The sequence below is a fragment of the Schistocerca cancellata genome, chromosome 3 (genome assembly GCF_023864275.1).
Source record: "Schistocerca cancellata isolate TAMUIC-IGC-003103 chromosome 3, iqSchCanc2.1, whole genome shotgun sequence".
Taxonomy (NCBI): Eukaryota; Metazoa; Arthropoda; class Insecta; order Orthoptera; family Acrididae; genus Schistocerca; species Schistocerca cancellata.
This window is the reverse complement of record NC_064628.1, coordinates 930,078,867-930,102,504: the sequence shown is the minus strand read 5'-3', so window position 1 is coordinate 930,102,504 and position 23,638 is coordinate 930,078,867. Positions and strand designations below refer to the sequence as shown.

The 23,638-nt window shown below is 39.3% G+C and overlaps 1 protein-coding gene across 3 annotated transcripts in view; it reads left to right on the top strand.

Annotated features, from left to right (window-relative positions):
- Nucleotides 1-23,638, top strand: part of LOC126176005 (neo-calmodulin-like) — a 106,894-nt gene that overhangs the window by 43,349 nt on the left and 39,907 nt on the right. For 2 of the 3 annotated variants that reach the window (XM_049923123.1, XM_049923124.1), the window contains exon 3: nucleotides 17,705-17,738. The exons of the other annotated variant lie outside the window; for it this stretch is intronic. In XM_049923123.1, coding sequence (XP_049779080.1) covers nucleotides 17,705-17,738 — 34 coding nt within the window. The remainder of the gene's footprint in view (nucleotides 1-17,704; nucleotides 17,739-23,638) is intronic. 3 annotated transcript variants of the gene reach the window in all.

The window sequence follows — 23,638 nt, the reverse complement described above, 5'->3', positions numbered from 1 at the left end:
GCCGGCCGGCCGCTTCAGTCTGGAACCGCGCGACCGCTACGGTCGCAGGTTCGAATCCTGCCTCGGGCATGGATGTGTGTGATGTCCTTAGGTTGGTTAGGTTTAATTAGTTCTAAGTTCTAGGGGACCTCAGATGTTAAGTCCCATAGTGCTCAGAGCCATTTGGACCATTTTTTTGCATTTTCGGTTTACTATTTCAGGAAAAAAGCAAGACTGTTCGCGTAACAAATAAATCATTTGTCGTGGCGTATTAGTGTGCGCCTGGTTTTTAGTATAGGCATTTTGTTGTGCTCAGCCATAACACTAAAACCTCGGAACTCCTGAAGGATCTCGCGGTTTTGGACACGAAGAAATGTTTTGAGGTAGCAGATGGAACGAATCCAGACCTATGGGGACTCAAACGGGCGCTAAGTAGATTGCGACTACCACTAATTGAACTTAATTTATTACGTATACCAGTCTGCATAGACAGTCTCGTTTCCTTTACGTCTATGCTTGCACACACTTTCCGTTTGTACCAAGGTAAATATTCTATCTCGCCACTTTGGGAACTTTCCAGCCGAGCCTGAGTACATCTGCGGGCGAACCTTCGGAATAGATTACCAATTAACTTCTTAAGACAAGCATGTAACCTTTATTTAGAATATTAAAAAATCGATGATATTCTAGAGGTTATTAATGACTTCGTCTTTCAGATATATCATTATAGCCTACTTGCGTCGGGCTTCATGATGTAGTGCTACAGAGGTCGGAACGGTTGCTCAGCGTGTTCAGTCAAAATGCTGACTGCCGTCTGAAAAGGGGAAAAACTGACAGAAGTATTTAGCGATGAAATTTAAGGGCTGTCATGTGACATCCGCCAGACCAAGTCCTGAGTACAACCACGAACAAAATGAATGGGTGGGGCGGGGGGAGGGGTGCGGTAAAGCGCGTGTCGTGTCTGGAAGTCGAAAAGCGCGGGATCGAAACCCGTCCACACCGCGAACTTTTTAGTCTCTCTTTCAACCTAGCATCGCTTCTCACTGATGTAAAGATTCACCAGAAACGACACTTGCTTCGGATTCCATGTTAAACTGTAGGTTCCCTTTATCCCCCTGGATAACTGGGGTAGGATAGGGTAGGATAGGGACACGCAAATCGCCGAAGAGGCCTCCACTTGAAAGACTTGCACGCGATCACTGAGCTGCAATGAATTAGTTATTATAGTTTACTGGTTATACAAGGTGATTCCTATGTGGTAACACCCGCTGTTCAGCGTTCCTGTCATGTGCGTAACTGACAGGAACCAGAACGATAGATGCGATGTCGTGTTAGTCCCAGTATTCCGTCAGCAGTACGAAACAAAAGAAGAGCACAGATGTTGTTTCGTGAACTTTTACCCCATGATGGCCGGCCGGAGTGGCCGAGCGGTTAAAGGCGCTACGGTCTGGAACCGCACGACTGCTACGGTCGCAGGTTCGAATCCTGCCTCGGGCATGGATGTGTGTGATGTCCTTAGGTTAGTTAGGTTTAAGTAGTTCTAAGTTCTAGGGGACTTATGACCACAGCAGTTGAGTCCCATAGTGCTCAGAGCCATTTGAACCATTTGACCCCATGATGCCCTCAGAACTCTACTAAAGGTATTGATTGCATGTAATACTACCAGCCTCAAAAACTCTGATAAAAATAGTTCATGATTCATCAGCAACGTTGATGGGACCTTCGAGCGATAAATGCTACAGAGAAAAGTTTATAATTTCATCACATATTAGATATTCCGCCTTCGATATGGTTTCAGATTTATAGAAAACCCAGTAGCTATTGACCAAAAGTATATCGCCTCCAGAAAATGTATGTCTGAGACTGTTCAATGTGGCGTATTACGGGATCATAGTAGTAGGTAAAACTCGTAAGTCAAGGGAATTGAATATGAATCAGTCTAATAAATGTAAAACTACAGGCGTTTTAACAGTTGTCAAAGATCGCTTGTATTCTGTCAGTATTTCAGGTATGAGAAAAAGACTGCATGTAAGCCTCACATGGCACGTCGCATTTCCCCTCACTGGGTGGTTCAAGCAGCGTCCAGCTCAGTTGGTTTTGAATATGGTAGCTTCGAACAGCGCGTCTAAGGCAACAACATTGCCAGCTGTTATGACAATAATTGCTTTGTGTTTTCCCGAGCCCTTCCTCTCGTATTACATTTTTGTAATTTTTGGAAAGAAAAATATTTAAGAGGCATGGTGGAAAAGCCGTATCTTCAAAATCGGGTTGATAACGGCTCTCATTGCTACACTCCACGATGAAAGAGTTGCGATTCTCCTTGGAACATTTCGGAACATGATTTTTAATAATAATAGGACCAAGTAAGGATCGAGTCTATCTGCGCGACTTTCACATCAGCAAACGCAACTATCTGATCCAGCTAAATAAAACATTATATAATTTTGAACTGACTTTCAGTCGCAAGCTGACCTGGAAACTTCGCTCACCAACCGTCAAACCATAAGTCCACAACAAACTTAAACTGCATGCCGTAACCCTTCCGTCATGATCCACATCTTTAAAACCCTTATCCGACTCTGTCAACGATGCTTGGATTTCTGCTTCCCTCACTTTATGTCAGTCATACAAGTCCTTGAACATCAGACTCCCAGCGTAGCATTCGGCATCCATTTACCCTCCCTTTTACCACCCTTAACCATCTAATTAAATAAATGTCCAGTCCCACGAAACTGTTAGAAGATTTCGGGAAATGCTATATACCCTGTAATGGTGGCCAGCAAAATGCCATCGGGTCCCCTCCCTTCTCCTCAGTCATGCAATTGTTATTATCACGCAGAAGTAGCAGAGGAGCGTCACCAGTTTACACGATTTACTAATACAACCACACGCTGTAAAAATTAGGCTCCAGCGGGAGACATAGCGTTAATTTGTGTCTCACCAAGTGTGGCCTTGCTAATGACCTCGGGTCGGTGACCAAGAGAGCTCAAAACTTTCTTCAGCAAAACTCAGCCTCAGCTTCAGCTGAAGCCAGTCATTGTTTCCAGGAAGTTTCATATCAGCGAGCACTCCGCTGCAGAGTCAAAATTCATTCCGAAAACAATCACACGGGCTGTAGCTAAGCCATGGCTCCGCAATACCCATCCTTCCAGGAGCTCTAGTCCTGCAAGATACCCACAACTTCTGTTAAAGTTGGATGGATCAGTTGCCCACGAAAAGCAAGTGTACTGGCTTCGAGCCTGCCAGGAAGTTTCAAGTTTCGATTCGACTCATTGTAGAGCTATCGAACTGAAGGGATGAGTCTCTCTGCCATCACATACCGAGTCGTCCTCACCTCAACACATACTGTCCCAATATAACTTAAATCAGTCCCCCATTTTCTCATCTGCAGCTATGTAGGGAGAGGGAGATGCAGGGGTTCGCAACACACTCTCAACTTACTGATAAGATATGACAGGAAGGACGATGACAGGAAGGACTATACAGGGTATCATTTCTATCCTTTATAGTCCTTCCTGTCATATCTTATCAGTAAGTTAAGAGTGCGTTGCCAACGCCTCTCATCTCCCTCCCCATTCGTAACTGCATTTGACACCCACATCCACTGTTTCGAAACCTCCAGTAAAACAGACACAATGTCTCCGCTAAGCGTATTTAATTTGCTCTCCACTTAGACTACACCCTGATCCATCCATCAACACTTACTCATTCACCAACAGTGTACCGCCATCAAACTGTGAACAGCACTGTAGCATATCCATCAACAGAATGTTACATACCTTAAATCTCATGACTGGCCTCTTTCAAAATCCTAAAACAGTCCTGTAAGTTTTAAATATTCGTTTTGGCTTAAGAGAGCCGTAATGGCAGAAAATCTGCATGAGACGGTTCTGACAACAGTTGTAAGAGTCGCTTTTGGACGCTTTTATCTTTACTTGTCCGTTGCTTATTCGTTTTCTTTCATGGCTTTCTAGATAACTTTTTAGGAAAGGTACTTTCAAATACTGACACACGTTTACTATGAAATTTACTGAATTTCATATTAGCATCTCTTCCTATATATACCTCATCCCACACCACCTCTTTCAACTTATTCTTAAGTTATTGTATCCTGTTCTCATTAATTAGATTCTCTGCTTTCTGTGAACAGGCCTCAGATCTCCGAGTTGCTACATTGTTTATTTCATTACTTGTGCAGCATGATCTGATAGTCCGTACGTATTGGGTACGCAATGATTATTTCAGCCAGAGCATTGACAATAAAGATGTTATCAATCAGGGTCCTGCTATTTTGCCGCACCAGAGTAGCAAAATTTACCACTTAAATCAGATTGAAACAGCAAAATAATGATCTCAATTCATTTTTCGTGCCAGAATGTTTTAAGAAATCTGCACTGAAATCTCCACAAAATACTGTTTCTTCTTGTCTGGCACGTAGCTCAACAATACAACTAGATTTCACATAAATAGTCAATTTCTCCCGAGGGCATGTAGCTTTACTGTATGGTTCAATGATGATGGCGTCCTCTTGGGTAAAATATTCCGGAGGTAAAATAGTCAAATGGTTCAAATGGCTCTGAGCACTATGCGACTTAACTTCTGAGGTCATCAGTCGCCTAGAACTTAGAACTAATTAAACCTAAGGACATCACACACATCCATGCCCGAGACAGGATTCGAACCTGCGACCGTAGCGGTCGCTCGGCTCCAGACTGTAGCGCCTAGAACCGCACGGCCACTCCGGCCGGCGGTAAAATAGTCCCCCTTTCGGATTTCCGGGTGGGGACTACTCAGAAGGACGTTGTTATCAGGAGAAAGAAAACTGGTGTTCTACGGATCGGAGCGTGGAATGTCGGATCCCTTAATCGGGCAGGTAGGTCAGAAAACTTAAAAAGGGAAATGGATGGGTTAAAGTTAGATATAGTGGGAATTAGTGAAGTTCGTTGGCAGGAGGAACAAGACTTCTGGTCAGGTGACTACAGGGTTATAAACACAAAATCAAATAGGGGTTATGCAGAAGTAGATTTAATAATGAATGGGAAAATAGTATTGAGTGTTAGCTACTACAAACAGCATAGTGAACGCATTATTGTGGCCAAGACAGATATGAAGCCCACGCTTACCATAGTAGTACAAGTTTATATGCCAACTAGCTCCGCAGATGACGAAGAGATTGATGAAATGTATGATTAGATAAAAGAAATTATTCAGATAGTGAAGGTAGACGAAAATTTAATTGTCGTGGGTGACTTGGACTCGATAGCAGTAAAAGGAAGACAAGGAAACATAGTAGGTGAATATGGAATGGGATTAAGGAATGAAAGAGGAAGCCGCATGGTAGAATTTTGCACAGAGCACAACTTAATCATAGCTAACACTTGGTTCAAGAATCATAAAAGAAGGTTCTATACATGGAAGAAGCCTAAAAATGGTTCAAATGGCTCTGAGCACTATGGGACTTAACATCTATGGTCATCAGTCCCCTAGAACTTAGAACTACTTAAACCTAACTAACCTAAGGACATCACACACATCCATGCCCGAGGCAGGATTCGAACCTGCGACCGTAGCAGTCGCGCGGCTACGGACTGAGCGCCTAGAACCGCTAGAACACCGCGGCCGGCAAGAAGCCTGAAGATACTGATAGGCTTCAGATAGATTATATAATGGTAAGACAGAGATTAAGGAACCAGGTTTTAAATTGTAAGACATTTCCAAGGGCAGATGTAAACTCTGACATAAAACTGAAGAAACTGCAAAAACGTGTGAATTTGAGGAAATGGGACCTGGATAAACTGAAAGAACCAAAGGTTGTAGAGAGCTTCAGGGAGAGCATTAGGGAACGATTGACAAGAATGGGGGAAAGAAATACAGTAGAAGAATAATGGGTAGCTTTGAGAGATGAAATAGCAAAGGTAGCAGAGGATCAAGTAGGTAAAAAGACGAGAGCTTATAGAAATTCTTGAGTAACAGAGGGGATATTGAATTAATTGATGAAAGGAGAAAATATAAAAATGCAGTGAATGAAGCAGGCAAAAAGGAATACAAACGTCTCAAAAATGAGATCGACAGGAAGTGCAAAATGGCTAAGCAGGGATGGCTAGAGGACAAATGTAAGGATGTAGAGGCGCATATCACTAGGGTAAGATAGATACTGCCTTCAAGAAAATTAAAAAGACCTTTCAAGAAAAGAGAACCACTTGCATGAATATCAAGAGCTCAGATGGAAATCCAGTTCTATGCAAAGAAGGGAAAGCAGAAAGGTGGAAGGAATATATGGAGGGTCTATACAAGGGCGATGTTCTTGAGGACAATATTATAGAAGTGGAAGAGAATGTAAATGAAGACATGAAATAGGTGATATGATACTGCGTGAAGAGTTTGAAAGAGCACTGAAAGACCTAAGTCGAAACAAGGCCCCGGGAGTAGACAACATTCCATTAGAACTACTGACAGGATTGGGAGAGCCAGGCCTCACAAAAATCTACCATCTAGTGAGCAAGATGTATGAGACAGGTGAAATACCCTCAGACTTCAAGAAGAATATAATAATTCCAAACCCAAAGAAAGCAGGTGTTGACAGATGTGAAAATTACCGAACTATCAGTTTAATAAGCCATGGGTGCAAAATACTAACACGAATTCTTTACAGACGAATAGAAAAACTGGTAGACGCCGACCTCTGGGAAGATCAGTTTGGATTCCGTAGAAATGTTGGAACGCGTGAGGCAATACTGACCCTACGACTTATCTTAGAAGATAGATTAAGGAAAGGCAAACCTACGTTTCTAGTATTTGTAGACTTAGAGAAAACTTTTGACAATGTTGACTGGAATACTCTCTTTCAAATTCTGAAGGTGGCAGGAGTAAAACACAGGGAGCGAAAAGCTATTTACGATTTGTACAGAAACCAGATGGCAGCTATAAGAGTTGAGGGACATGAAAGGGAATCAGTGGTTGGGAAGGGAGTGAGACAGGGTTGTAGCTTATCCCCGATGTTATTCAATCTGTATATTGAGAATGCAGTAAAGGAAACAAAAGAAAAATTCGGAGTAGGAATTAAAATTCATGGAGAAGAAATAAAAACTTTGAGGTTTGTCGATGACATTGTAATTCTGTCAGAGACAGCAAAGGACCTGGAAGAGCAGCTGAACGGAATGAACAGTCTATTGAAAAGAGGATATAAGATGAACATCAACAAAAGCAAAACGAGGATAATGGAATGTAGTCGAATTAAATCGGGTGATGCTGCGGGAATTAGATTAGGAAATGAGATGCTTAAAGTAGTAATGGAGTTTTGCTCTTTGGGGAGCAAAGTATCTGATGATGGTCGAAGTAGGGAGGATATAAAATGTAGACTTTCAATAGCAAGGAAAGCGTTTCTGAAGAAGAGAAATTTGTTAACATCGAATATAGATTTAAGTGTCTGGGACTCGTTTCTGAAGGTATTTGTATGGAGTGTAGCCTTGTATGGAAGTGAAACATGGACGATAAATGGTTTAGACAAGAAAAGAATAGAAGCTTTCGAAATGTGGTGCTACACAAGAATGCTGAAGATTAGATGGGTAGATCATGTAACTAATGACGAGGTATTGAATAGAATCGGTGAGACGAGAAATTTGTGGCACAACTTGACTAGAACAAGGGATCGGTTGGTTGGACATATTCTGAGACATCAAGGCATCACCAATTTATTATTGGAGGGAAGCGTGGAGGGTAAAATCGTAGAGGGAGACAAAGAGATGAATACACTAAACAGATTCAGAAGCATATAGGTTGCAGTAGGTACTGGGAGATGAAGAAGCTTGCACAGGATAGAGTAGCATGGAGAGCTGCATCAAACCAGTCTCTGGACTGAAGACCACAACAACAAGAACAGCCAAAAGTGTCCTAGAGAGGGTCTGTATACTGTTATAATTTATTATGAGAGAAGTGTTCTGCAGTAACAACTCACAGGCACATTCTTCTAGGTTCTGATCTACATAAAAGCTGCTTGTTTCAATATTTCTGACATTGTGTCCAACTTTTACATATGTTGCATCTCCTCCTTCTTCCGTGTTAACTCTGCACATAAATGATGCTAGTGTATGAACCCTTATTTCCTGTGGTTACATATTTATCGGAGAGGAACAGAGTTTTCCAAATCTCCCAGACATACAAAAACCTCACTTACATTGTTTTTCAGCCCCCTACTACTGTGATGAAACAAGCTAATTTTAGTATTCAGTTTACTGAGCCCTTTCGGAGAAACCAATTAGGGGCGGACAGCCGTTGGTTATTATCAGCAACATTCTTCCTTTTTTCCGTTCGACTGACGCATGTGACAAGATCACCTCTCACAGCACGTTTCCACAGTACGGCTGTATTAAAATACAATGCTTCTACAGATAAACGGTAGTCTGACAGCATTCGATTATACGTAAATTGCTGGTATGAGCTTGGAAACCTGATAAACAGACAGATCCAATTTGTGTGTGCAAACAAAGCTGAAATATTCATACGCCCAGCGGAAACTCGGTGTCGTGGAAATTTGCCTCTCAGTTAAGCTTAAAAGCCATAAATTAATATTCAGGAGCGTACATGTGGATCAAAGCAGTCACTGAGCCCGTCGTAAAATCCTTTTTGATGCGCACGTCTAAAAGTAAAATTCATGTAATACACTGTTTGTGCTTTTTCCAGGGAGGCAAGTAAATGTTTTGAAGAGTATTTTTCTTAACCAAAAGGAATAAGGACAGAAAAAAGGTAAAAGTGCACAGACAAGATGTGCCACTCACCTCATCAAATCACGGTACTATAGTATGTGAAGCCAAAACAGTTATAAAGTACTACATATCAAACTAAATGTATTTAAGAATATTAAAACGTTGAATACGGCATTTCATGGCAAAATGGGAAGTTTTTGTAGATAGACCTTGCCTTGACCACATTGATGTGAAGATGAAGAGTTAAGCCTAACCGTAGCTGATTTATACTGTGAATGGGTAATTGTAATATAGTGTGCCGAACGACCAACAAAAATTCAGAAACAACAGTTATTTATTTGGGGAAACAAATCTAATTTTGCGGTTTCGCCTCGATAACCGCAGTACAATGTTTTTAGCTTGAAATTATGCATTCCCACTCCATTTTCACAGCAAAAAATGGGTGATCCAGTATTTAACCCCAGATAGCGCTTTAATAATAGTTGATGGCTACCTCACAGCTTCCCCAGAATTGCTATGTATAACATTCAGGGTTTCTAAACATTGTTGCAAACACGTGGGACTGATTACTAGGATCAAAACAAGATGAGAAGTTATCGATAAATACACGTCCTTCCGTGTGTTGGTGTGGTATTATCTGCACCTTTCGCAGCATATTATGGCGACCTATTTGCTGTGGGGTGGCTGCAACACATCACTTGCAGCGCGAAACAGATGTGTACAGTACATAATCAAAGATAGGACCTGTTTTCATTCCTATTCAAAGAATTTACCATAACACCGATATTGAGAAGCAGACCACCTTGTTGGTGAGCCCAAAACAATGGTATTGGAAAGTATGTGTTACAGTACTATCCGCCGAGACAAAAGGTAATTATTTAAAAATAGCCACTTGTGTTGTCTAAGGGTTCACTAAAGTAAGTGAAAACTAAGGTGATACACTTTGCACAGATATATCCTTAAGTTAAAGTAATATTTTTGCTTATATATGGACTGTTAATTACGGTTTCAACCAACTGCTTGAAATTTTTGTGATTATGAAACATAGGTTCGTGAAGGAGAGCGCAACGAGAAACTTGTGGATCAAAACATTTCGACGAGAAGACTAGAAACCAATAAAACGTAGCAAAAACATGTTAATATAGTTTCTACGATGATGACACTGATTTTATGGCTCACATCCCGTTAGTTGTTGAAAATCCTTTTTACGGACTTCGCTGAATATTGTACTCGTAAACGTTAAGTTTTAACCGTGGCTTAAGTGTGTATCCCTGAGTATGCAAAATTTCGAAACGAAAGTGGTAGTGGTCTTAGGAGAAACAAGTGTTTCACATGGAAAAAATCAGAGAGAAAAGAAAGTCTTCAACGACATTACGTACACGTATTTGAACGGTTAATTTTCGTACGAAGTTGCTTCATTCCTCTAGGTACCAAGCACACTTCATGGCGACATTCTGAAAGCCCTGCATATTGGTAGTGACATAATTTACTGCGAACATCATCACGCAGTAAGATTTTACTCAAACCAGTAGTAAAATGCTAGGCGCTCAGTCCGGAACCGGGGGACTGCTACGGTCGCAGGTTCGAATCCTGCCTCGGGCATGGATGTGTGTGATGTCCTTAGGTTAGTTAGGTTTAAGTAGTTCTATGTTCTAGGGGACTGATGACCACAGATGTTAAGTCCCATAGTGCTCGGAGCCATTTGAACCAGTAGTAAAATGGTTGGTTATTTGACTGCGTTGGTTAAACTTAAGGAAACTGTTCTGCAGATCAAGTTGACACTGCGCTTTCTTAATTCTGCAGCATTTACCAACAGAATGAAATCCAGATTTCATTGACATCGACTACAACCGTGTGGTGGAACGGAATTTTGTTCGCCTGAAGTGTTTTTCTGCGGATTTTTGAGGAGACAGTTGCGGTATCACAAATTCTACACGACCATCAGGCTTCTGTTTATGCAGCGCCAGTCTCATAGCAGAATTTCTCGTTGTGTGTTACTACCTCTGGACAGGACTCCTGAATCCGGTTTTCGTAAGCCAGTTTCCCGACACTGTTGTGGTTGTTCATGTAAGCACTTTAATATCGATTCTGTAAATGAGGTTCCAGCTGCCAGATTTCTGTTCCACAGTCTACCTTAGCTCCGACGTAACAGCTCTGCAGTTTTTGAAACGTGGCTGAGTTACCAGGTTCGTATTTGTTCAAAAAAATGTTCAAATGTGTGTGACATCTTATGGGACTTAACTGCCAAGGTCATCAGTCCCTAAGCTTACACACTACTTAATCTAAATTATCCTAAGGACAAACACACACACCCATGCCCCGAGGGAGGACTTGAACCTCCGCCGGGACCAGCCGCACAGTCCATGACTGCTGCGCCTGAGACCGCTCGGCTAATCCCGCGCGGCTGTTCGAACTTGCTTATAAAATGAAAATGTTAGTTAATGTGAACGGAACGATTTTATGTGGAATGAAGGAAAAGGATTATTTGAGCTGGAACTTATTCTTCTCCTTAGCGTTGAACCCTTCTTTAGATGGAGTCACAAACGATGGCGGTCAAGTTAAGGGTTGTTCTGCGCACCTACGTCAAGCGTTCTCCGACACCCAATGGGCGTTCAGTAGTGTTCTGAGCGTTCAGCTGCGAATTTTGTAGCCAGTGCGTGCATTACACGTGGTCGTAGTGAGTTATTTAGTGACTTTTTATTCCATTTGTTGCAAGTTGTCATCGCCGATAGTGATGGTAAGCGACAAATTCTACACGGGCAGATAGGGATATAGTTTGCAAGATACACGCTTCCTTCAAGCGCAAATCACTTCCATGCACGTACCATAGCTTACTGTCACTTGAAACCGGCAACAATGCAGTCCCCGTACCTGCCTCGACCTACGCGAACCGCCATCGTTCGTGAAGAGGACTATTGCACGGGGTCCGCTGTACTGAAGATTTGGCAGGTCTTTTTTTTTTTTTTTTTTTTTAATTAATCCTTCGGCAGGATGCCCTTTCTGTCGCCACAGTTATCATTTACCTGAGGAAGAGAAGTCGATCGCGTCTCGTGCTCGCATTGTGTAAACTTCATTGTGTGTGTCGTCAGATTTTAACTGTATCGTATGTTCTGGGAAAATATTAGGAACCAGCCCAGCGTTTGCCTAAACGAGCGTGAGAAATTGCCTAAAAACCACGGTCGGGCTGGCCAGTGCTCCAGTCATGGCCACTGCGCCGCAAAGATTCGATATAGGTCTGGCTCCTGTTGCTGTTGCGCAATACGAGCAAGTCTGAGCTGGAAGTTATTCATTTCCTTTATTTAACTGACGTGCGTTATACGTTTATTAAACGGAAAGAGACACATAAGTAATTATACATTTGATGGGCTGGATCAGCAGTTTATTAGAAACCAAGACTGCTTCATGTGAAGTAATTTCACGACCAGTTTCGACAGTAACTAGCTGTCATTCTCAGATTCTTAAATCTCCCAGAAATATAACTATGTATCAGTCTCGTCGACATACTGAGAACATGCTCCGTTTATGATAACACAGCTCCACGCTGGTTTGTCAAATGTATGAAACTTCTTAAATAAAATATCCATAGTCGTCGACGCATCATATTTACTGACGCACCTGTTTTTGCTCCTGTTTTGCTTATTGGTGCTGTGGGTATTTTATTTGGTAAGTGTCACATATCTGACAAATCAGTGTGGAGCTGTATTACTACGACTGGAGCACATTCTCAGTATGTCGACGAGACTGATGTGTAGTTATATTTCTAGAAGATCTGAGGATGACAGCTAGTTACTATCGAAACCAGTCATGAAGTAAACAATTTCACTCTAGCGATCTTTGCTTCTAATATTACAACATTAGATCAGCCCAACAACATGTGTAAATTATATCAAACTTCGACATAAAAGTTTTCTGGTTATGGTACCACGTCTAATGTATAAAACTACTGCTGCTGAAGGAAAACCAACGTTTCGGCCACGGTTGCAGTGGCCTTCTTCTGGGTCTACTGACCCAGACGAAGGACGCTGCAGCCGTGGCCGAAACGTTGGTTTTTTGTAGCAGCAGTAGTTTTATACATTACGACGCAGTACCAAACCGAGAAAACTTTTATGTCGACGGGCTCTGGCCGCGGAAGTGTACGCAATTATATATCAAACTTTTTTGAGGACGGAACTCTTCTGAAATTCTAAATGTTTTACGGAGCCCTAAAATAAGCAAAAACTGTTTTTACGTTCACCTTGTACTTATAATTATTCAATGAAAATCATACAAAAATGTATACATATTGACTTCTACAACAATATACGAAACAGCACACAATAATACATTACGCAAAATAACGCTGTATTGATTCACTGTAAATTGAGAATATTGTTTCCATTTAATGGGAAATAAAGAGTTTTTTTTATTATTTTTGACCAATTGTTTAATGACAGGCTTGATAGAAGAGAGCTGAAGACTCATGTCAGGTTCAGCATCCCGTCTGAGCTCTGAAGGGAAATGATACCATGAAACCTGTAGGGCTGTCCATAAATCCGTAAGAGTACGATGGTGTGGAGATCTCTTCTGAAGGGCACGTTGCAAGGCATCCCAGATATGCTCAATAATGTTTATTCTGTGGAGTTTGGCGGCCACCGGAAGTATTTAAACTCAGAAGAGTGTTCCTTGAGCCATCCTGTAGCAATTCTGGACGTGTGGTGTGTCGCATTGTCGCTTTTGAATTGCCCAAGTCCTTCGGAATGTACAATAGACATGAATGGATGCAGGTGATCAGACGGGATGTTTGTGTATGTGTCACCTGTCTATAATCGTATCTAGACTTATGAGGGGCTCCATGTCACTCCAACTGCACACGCCCCACACCATTACAGAGCCTCCACCAGCTTGAACAGTCCACTGATGACATGCACGGTGCATGGATTCATGAAGTTGGTCTCCATACTCGTACACATCCATCCCCTAGATACAATTTGAAACGAGACTAGTCCGACATGTTTCCAGTCATCATCAGTCCAATGTTGGTGTTGGAGGACCCTGCTTAAAGCTTTGTGTCGTACAGTCATCAAGGGTACACGAGTGGGACTTCGGCTCCGAAAGCCCATATCGATGATGTCTTGTTGTATGGTTCGCACGCTGACACTTGTTGATGTCCCAGCATTGAAATCTGCAGCAATTTGCGGAATGGTTGCACCTCTGTTACGTTGAACGATTCTCTTCAGTCGTCATTGGTCCCGTTCTTGCAGGATCTTTTCCTGACCACAGCGATGTAGGAGATTTAATGTTTTATCGGATTCCTGATATTCACGGTACACTCGTGAAGTGGTCCCCATTTCATCACTATTTCGGAGATGCTGTGTCCTATTGCTCATGCTCTGATTATAGCACCACATTCGAATTCACTTAAATCTTGATAACCTGCCATTATAAAATCAGTAACCAATCTAACAAGTGCCCCAGACACTTGTTGTCTCATATAGGCATTGCCGACCGCAGTGCTGTATTCTACCTATTTACATATCTCTCTGTTTGAATATGCATGCCTATACCAGTTTCTTTGGTGCTTCAGTGTAGTAAGCCATATAGCACAGTCAACACAACGACTAGGTCACCTCAAAAATCTGTGTATGAGGGTGCACATGAAAGCAGGGTAAACCGATCAAGTGTGAGACGAATTCTGAAGTCTGCAAAGTGTAAAGTTTAATTCCAAGACAGCTGCAAACTATGAATAAGGATGATCCAGATTGAAGGATGGAGTATTCTGAATGGTCTGAAGGCATGCTTCGTGAGGATGAATGGTCTGCAGGCATGGTCGTCTGGTCTGATGAAGCACAATTATAACTTTATTGTAACAACTGTGTGTACTGGGCTCCTGAAAATCCTAATGTTCATGTGGACAAACATGTTAATTTACAGGGTGTCATTGTGTGATGTGGTCTGTCATCATAGTCTGATTGACCCCTTCTTCCTTGAAAGGAACGTAACTGGTGAGATGCATCTTCATATGCTGCAAAAATCAATTTTACCTGCCATCTGACAGGTGTTTGGAAATGAAATATTTTACCTACAACAAGATGGTGCTCTCCCTCACTGCCACATAGATGTCAGAGCCTACGTGGATGAAAATTTACGTGGACAATGGATAGGTCAAAGAGGAGCTGTTGAGTAGCCACCATGGTCTCCACATCTTATGTCTCTTGTCTTCTACCTATGGGGAACTTTGAAAAATGAAGCGTATCAACAGAAACCAGCTACACTGAATGAACTACGGGAAACCATTGAGGCCTCCTATGTTACTGTCACACTGGCAATACAGGCAGCTGTAATTCCGTTAACAGCAACACTTCAGCAGCATCAATGTTGTTTGGCTTCTACTGGGGGTCACTTTGAATCCATAAAAATAACATTCCCGCCGGGGCAAGAATTGTAATGGTATGTCATTTTGTTCCATTAATATTGATTATCAAAGAATGTCCGCATTTTTCTGAATGCTTCTGTATTGTTTTAATGATCACTGGTTACGTCATCCATTGTTACACACAGTAAATTTATGGATAACAATCAAAAACTTGTTGGTGTGTACAGACTGATATCAGGAAATTATTTTTAATTTACTCCTATCGTATCGCACCATTAAGTTTTACAAGGGTGTTAGCTTTTAGTACTGAAGTTTGTAAAATCCGTTCATCAACAATGTTTTTTGTTATAAAGTTACTTGCATCATGAAGATTATTAGTTGGAAAATGTTCCTAATGCTTACATGTATTCTTTACATAAATCCTAAAGAAAAGCTAGTTTCACTTCTTGTGAAATATATCTTGGAATTACAAAATGAGAATTTTTTATGTTTTATGTTGAAGTATCATTTAGTAACAGTTGAACAAGAGCAGAGGTCAGTATAATAAATTGAGCTTTAAAATGATTGGACAGGTGAAAAGAAATAAGAATATTACAAAGTTTATATAAGTCTGTAAATGTCGCAGCCTGACACCTAAGCTCAACACTTCATGTTATACTTACCCTAATGATCATATTGTACTATGACAATAATATCAGTTAGTTACAATTGGAATTGACCAATGCATGAAAATACCTGCATGTAACAAACAAAAAAAAGGAAGTGATTTCAGCATCTTCTGAGGAGCAGACATGAAAAGATTTCTCAGAGCACAAAGAAACTCTCTGGTACATTTTCGTTACATTTTCTTTCCAGTTTAAGCCTTGGTCTGCATACATCCCCAATAGTTTTGTGCATCATACTTTTTCTAACTCATTACCACACTCTACCAGCTGGAGATCTTGATTTTGATAGTTTCTTTTCCAAAGTCAATGTAATGTGTTTTCTTCACATTAAGGGACAGCCTGAACCAAAAATGTGTGGACCTCAGGACTTGACCAGTCATTGTAAATGGAGATTCCTTCAAATCACTCACTATTACAATAGTGTCATCTGTGAACAAAATTATCTTAGCTGGACTGCCTGAGGTCTATGTATCATTACCTTACAGTACATCTATTCTGACTTTCTTTGCATCAGATACTAATTTGACTGTATGATAAAATGAGTTAGTATGATTCCCACTACCCATGTTCTATCCCTTTAATTTCTATGCCTTCCAGGTTATCCAAAATAATTCTGTAACCAACAATTTCAAAAGATTTAGAAAGATCTACATATATCCTACAACACTATTGTTTTTCTAGGTTTCTAATTATTTCAGGTGTGTAACTGCTGCTTGTATACTTCTACCCGTTTGAAAGCCAGGCTGATTACTATTCAGTATATTGTATTCATTTAAGTATTTGGTGATTTGTTGCTTCATTAATCTCTCAAATACTTCAGAGAATGCTGACAGGAGTTTTATAGTTTTTACCTTTATGCCTGCTACCACTTTTGAATACACTGTAACATTCTTATGTCAACTTAGGAAATGATAGACCAAATAGGCATAGAAGAAAATGACAAAATGTTATTCAGCATGTTTGACAGACAATAATAGCTCTCAGATAAGTGTAGCACCTACCTGCAATGCTGAAGCATTGGAGTTTGTTACATAGCCTTGTGAATAAATAAATATTCGAAAGAAACAAAATGAAACTATAAAAAACTCAGGATGGAATAATGACAATATTATGAAAAGGATAAATTGCTACTCACTGTATGCAGGAGATACTGAGTTGCAGACAGGCACAGCAAAAAGATTGCTGCATTTGAGCTTTTGGTCAAAAGGCATTCTTCTAAAGTAGCAAATACACACACATACACACAAGCACAAATCACTCACAAATGAGGACTGTCTGGCTGCTGAGGCTATACTCAGCACATATGTGCCATTTCCAAAATTCACTGCAGGAAAGGCTTCTTGCTTTTCTTTTTTTTACTCATAATTTTGTTACATCATACAATGCTGAATCACTGTTTCTGTTCATCAACTTCAGTTAAAGTACTGTCATAGCTTGCCTCATTCAATTTGCACTAAGTGAATAAATTTAGAGTTCAGAAGAAACATCTCATCAGTGACCATTTTGTTCCCTCTCTTGTGTGGAAAAAGTTGTAACAATATCGTGTTTTTTCCATTTTCGAATGATACCCATCTCTTATTAAGTTCAATATACAAGATCTGCCATCCCATAGTTTAACAGATATTTCTCTGCATGGTGCACTGAATATTAGTTTTAATACTGCATTCTCGACAGTATTATTTAAGTGTGTTAAGTAAGTAATTGTAACAATTTGTCCATAGACTGCATGCCACAATTTTAGAATTAATTGGTCATTAGGCTGTAATAGTCAATAACGGTTTGACAAGAAATAGTCTTTGATTAGTAAATTATTTTGAGATTAAATAGTTTCATGTATTGTATTGACAGGAAGTGTACTTAGTGTATAGCACCACAATTTAGAATTTTGTGACTAAATTTTGTTATCATAACATTGATTGCATAGAAAAGCTTTCTGACTTATACATTCATTACTTTAATTTCTTATGTAGCGAGCAGTCTTTTCATTCTTTGTCCTTTCCTTTCAGTCTGAATATGGATTAACAGAAGACCAAGTAGCAGGTGAGCAATCAGACCCCCAACCTTTTCTTCACAGTATATTCCCTTTGATCTATTATGGGAGCTACTTCTCCTAACCTGACAATCATTTCTCACACTTAAATTACTTGCTTATCAAATTCAACATTTATAATGCTAAAACAAATAAAATGGTCACAATGGCCTACCACATTCATTGAAGTTTTTGTGTTCTTTTCCTAAAATAGATTTCCCTTTTTCTTTCATGTTGTTCTTTTCCTTTATTATAATTTGCTACTAGTTACTGTTGCAAGTGACACTTTGATATTTATTCTAAAGAAACATATATTTTTTCTCAATCAGTCACATAAAAAATAGACTTTATAAACAAAGCTGAGTTACTTATTTGGTCTGTGAGAAGCTTTAATGTCCTGGTGGCTGTCATTTAACCTTTCATGTTGCAGAAGAAATGTAACTATTATGAATTTCCTTGCAAACTTTCAAAAGATTATATTTACATACATTGAACCATTTGGGAACGGGCATAAGTTTAGACACATGAAATTGTCAAAATGACAGGCATGGATAGCTCATCTAAATTAGAAATAACAACTATTACATCACACATGTAACTTTAATCGACCCACAATAACATTAATGTTCCAATAACAAAAATACTCAAAATACTTTAAAAACATAATGTAAATAACAGGACACCTGCAGGAAGTTGGGGAGCTTTGAACTGGGGAAATCAGCTCAAACTCACCAGCAAAGTATGAGAGGCACCCAAAAACAAAACAAAAATATCTCTCATGAAGTAGGACCTTGAAAATACCCGCAATAAGATCTCCAAAACACATTGCAAAATTAGTGTCACTGTCTTCAGTTCATCCATGTAGCTAAACTGAACACCACAATATGCACAAACACCATGTCCTACCAACCAATCCCTTCTTCTAGTCAAGTTGAGCCACAAACTCTTCTTCTCCCACATTCTACTCGATACCACCTCATTGGTTATGTGATCTACCCATCTAATCTTCAGCATTCTTCTGTAGCACCACATTTCAAAAGCTTCTATTCTCTTCCTGTCCAAACTATATATCATCCATGTTTCACTTCCTTACTTGGCTACACTCCATACAAATACTTTCAGAAACGACTTCCTGACACTTAAATCTATACTCAATGTTAACAAAGTTCTCTTCTTGCTTCCCTTGCAATTACCAGTCTACATTTTATATCCTCTCTACTTTGACCATCATCAGTTACTTTACTTCGACCATCATCAGTTACTTTGCTCCCCAAATAGCAAAATTCCTTTACTACTTTAAGTTTCTCATTTCCTAATCTAATTCCGTCAGCATCACCCAACTTAATTCGACTACATTCCATTATCCTCGTTTTGCTTTTGTTGATGTTCATCTTATATCCTCCTTTCAAGACACTGTCCATTCCGTTCAACTGCTCTTCCAAGTCCTTTGCTGTCTCTGACAGAATTACAATGTCATCGGCGAACATCAAAGTTTTTATTTCTTCTCCATGGATTTTAATAACTACTCCGAATTTTTTCTTTTGTTTCTTTTACTGCTTGCTCAATATACAGATTGAATAACATCAGGGAGAGGCTACAACCCTGTCTCCCTCCCTTCCCAACCACTGCTTCCCTTTCATGTCCCTCGACTCTTATAGCTGCCATCTGGTTTCTGTACAAATTGTAAATAGCCTTTCACCTCCTGTATTTTACCCCTGCCATCTTCAGAATTTGAAAGAGAGTATTCCAGTCAACATTGTCAAACGTTTTCTCTAAGTCTACAAATACTAGAAATGTAGGTTTGCCTTTTCTTAATCTATCTTCTAAGATAAGTCATAGGGTCAGTATGCCTCATGTGTTCCAATATTTCTACGGAATCCAAACTGATCTTCCCCGAGGTTCTCTTCTACCAGTTTTTCCATTTGTCTGTAAAGAATTCACGTTAGTATTTTGCAGCTGTGACTTACTGAACTGATAGTTCGATAATTTTCACATCTGTCAACACCTGCTCTCTTTGGGATTGGAATTAATATATTCTTCTTCAAGTCTGAGGGGAATTTCACCTGTCTCATACATCAGGAATGGCTCTCCCAAGGTTGTCAGTGGGCATGGACCAAAACAAGAAAAAAAATGTCGGACTTGGGCTCTAAATGCAGACCTAAAGTGCCATGAGAACTTGTTAATCTCTGATACTATGAAACATATCTTTCTGCTACAAGCTGTTTGCTTTCCATCATTGGGAGGAGACAGTATGGACCAAACCAAGAAACACATTCCCAGTAACACATGCATACATTAAGACCTATGAGCACCCACCTCTGACAGTTTGTTGCGGGAGTTCTGGTTCACTTGTAAAATTGATGACATTGTCTTTGCTTAATTTAATTTGCATAGCTAAATAGAATTCAATTATGCCCACTAGTCATAAAACAGCAATTTACATAAAAATAGGTCAAAAAAACAATACTGTTGTTGGAAAGCCTTGATTTTGCAGACTATATGCCCCACAAACTGACCTCCTCCAGTTGTCTTTTCATCAGCATGCAAAAATCTGTCACTGGTGCAGACAGTATAAATTTTTATCCTTATGTTAAAGTGATTGGTCATTGCATCATACTTCTGCAGAAATGATGTACTAAGCATTTTGCACATTTTCTTGTTCCGGATGTGGCTGTTATATTCATACATTATTTCAAAAGTCAAAGCTAATGCCTGATACCAAATGTTCAGTGATCCAAATATTTTTGTGACATTTCATTCATTGCCATTTCACTATTAGTTTTATGCTGCAAACTCCAAACTTAAGGATGAAATAACTGGAAGTTATCTTTTAGAAGTGCTGGGTGGGAAAGGCAATATGAGTGGGATGGAGAGCAGCCTAGGTATCTGTAAATAATGACTACACATAGTGAAGATTTGTGGTTGGGACTGAAAAAGTACCATTTTGAAAGGAAACTCATGTCCACTAGACGTTAACCATGCCTGTGCTACAGAAACAAATATCTAAAACAATATATTTCACTCTCCAACTTCTGATGGCTGAAAAATCAACATGAATTAATTCATCCTCACTTTGATAATTAATCACTTTGTAACCAACAAAATATTGTGCTTATAGAAACCAGGGCAATTTTTTTAGTTGATCAATATTTGGGCCATCAGTGAAATAAGATGCAATGATTGTATAATGTAACTCAAGAACTAGGTTTGATCCCATACTATCACCTTTGAAAGTTCATTGCTGGAGTTCTGGTTAACATGTAAATTTGCTAACAGTGTCTTCACTTAATTTAATCTGCATTGCTAAATAGAATTCCATGATAACCACCAGCCACAAAATAGCAATTAACATAAAAACAGGACTCAGATTATGCCTTTGACTTGACACTTTTTACTTTGGTTTATAATGCAATATACCATCACTTGCTAACATAATAAAAGTATGAAGCATTTCATAGAAAATAAAATCAAAACAGGAGGGAGAATAAAAATGCTATACGGTAGTGCTGTTTTCTCTTTTTCTGCTTTCTTTTTTTAAATTCTATGCTTAGGGTTTCATATTATATGGAAGTATTTTAAGAGGAGATATAGATCCTTAGATGTTTATGATATCAACAAATCAACAGAGAATGGTCCTCTTTTTAAGCCAGTAACTGTTTGCCAGGCTGTCCTCTCAGTACATGATTCATGTTAGTAAATACATTTATACCATTCATGTTCATTAGTCCACTTATTCTTTTATTTTTAATACTTCATCGTATTACAATGAGTGTCATTTTGCAAAAGATTAGTGAATGGCGATTGAAGTAGCCTGTTCCACACAACCGTTTTGAATTATCATGAAATAGTTGCACTTGCAGTGCCTTATTACTAAAAATGCAATCATGGTTGTAATTTTCATTTCAGTGAAGTACCATTGTTGCATCTTCCATTAGCTTTATCAGTATTTTTTTGCAAAGTTTTATGGCTGATGAATTACATCTTATAATTACAGAAATGTATACAGAAATGTATCATATTCTTACCTTTTCAATATTTATTTATGTCTGACAATAATATTTCTGTTCAGTTATTCCTGTTATACATGATCACTAATGTTTTTAGTACAACTTGGCAAATGATAGTAATCTGACATGCATAGAAACTTTGTTACTAAAAGTAGAGACGGGCAATAAGTAAACCAGCTTTAAGAAGTTAGCAAGATCGGTGTATTAGTTATTAGTGGAAACAGAAAAATATCATTTGATGTGTTTTTGTGTGTGTAATATGATTAGTTCACTGTAGTAAAGGAAAAGGAAATACATGTGTAGTTTAACTTGCATGAGTTAAAAGGAAATACATATGTAGATTCACTTGCATGATTCAATTAGGGGGAAGTATTTTTGTAATATCATCTAAAATTTAGTTCCTGTTATTGGCACACACAAAGTATGAATTATATATTTGTGAATAATATTTCATGTAGGATGTGTCAAATAATACTGACAGTTTCATGCAGGACTGCAAATTGATCTCTTTTCAGAATATATTCCCTTAATTAGGTTACTATGGGCATCAAAGTTTGAGAATGGTGATGTTAACATTGCTTTGGATAATATTTGGTGTCATAGTTAAATATGCAGTCCTGTAACGGAGGCATAGGCAGCATCTAACTGGTCTCCTGTGCCAATGCCTTATTAATTTCATAGTTAATGGTTTTCATACTAATTAAGTAGTTTGTGTTTTGTTACAGGATGGTAGCATTGTTGACAGCAGTACAACAGAGCAGTGCACAAAATATGGAAATTGGCTAGCAAGCAAATTAATTGCTAACCAGGCTGCAACTATAGTACCATTTCAATTTTTTAAGAGGTTTTCCATCTGTCTTACTGGATGCCGTGCCATTTGCACAGTGCACATTCCTATCTATTGAGGGAAACTCTATTAATTTCAAACCTAAGAGCCTTACTTTTGGAATGAGCAACTCTCAGCCAGTCACCTCTATTGGTCAGCACTTAGCTCAGCTATTTAATATGTGCTCATTTCAAACCTAAGAGCCTTACTTTTGGAATGAGCAACTCTCAGCCAGTCACCTCTATTGGTCAGCACTTAGCTCAGCTATTTAATATGTGCTACTGTGCTTTATACATGACCCTGCTATTAGTGTCATTGGTTGGCATCTTTAACCTGGTCATCCATTGAGAGGTAGACAGTGATTGGTTAGTTATAAAATTATCCAGAATAACATGTGAAGACAGTTATTTAAGGGAACAATTTTTAATGTGTTGGGTTTCACAGGTGTGTTTCTACAGATAACTCTAATAACTGGCTGGACTAGACACATCTTTGGTTCACTTTAATATCTTTGATCATCCCTTAGCACAAAAAATGCAATTCCAGTCTGCTGCACATAAATCTTTTAGCTCTTCCTAGTCCCCCTTCTTAACATAAGTTGATATAAACTGTCTTGCTATTAAGAGCAATTTGGATTACATGTCACATTGTCACTACAGTTCAGCATTGCACGTTTCTAAAGAGGAAGAAATCTGTCACTTTTATTTTGTTTTCTAGTGAGTTGCCTTCCTATAATTGTCAATGACCATGAACTGTGACTGAACAAAGTGACACTGTGATTCAGACACTGGACTAACATTGGGCAGGACAGTGGTTAACATCCCCACCACTCATTTAGGTTTTCTGTGGTTTCCTTAAATCACTGACAGCAACTTTTGGGTTGTCCACAGGAAAAGATATGGTCAATTTCTTACATCATCATTCCAGGATTTCATGTTGTGTTCATCTCCAATGACTTCACCATCAAAGGGACATTAAAGACTTCCCTTCCTTCCTTCTTTAAACAGTGAAATGCATCTTATCAGTGCTAGTCTGTTTCAGAAATTTTTGTAATACAACTTTTAGAGTACAAGGGCCT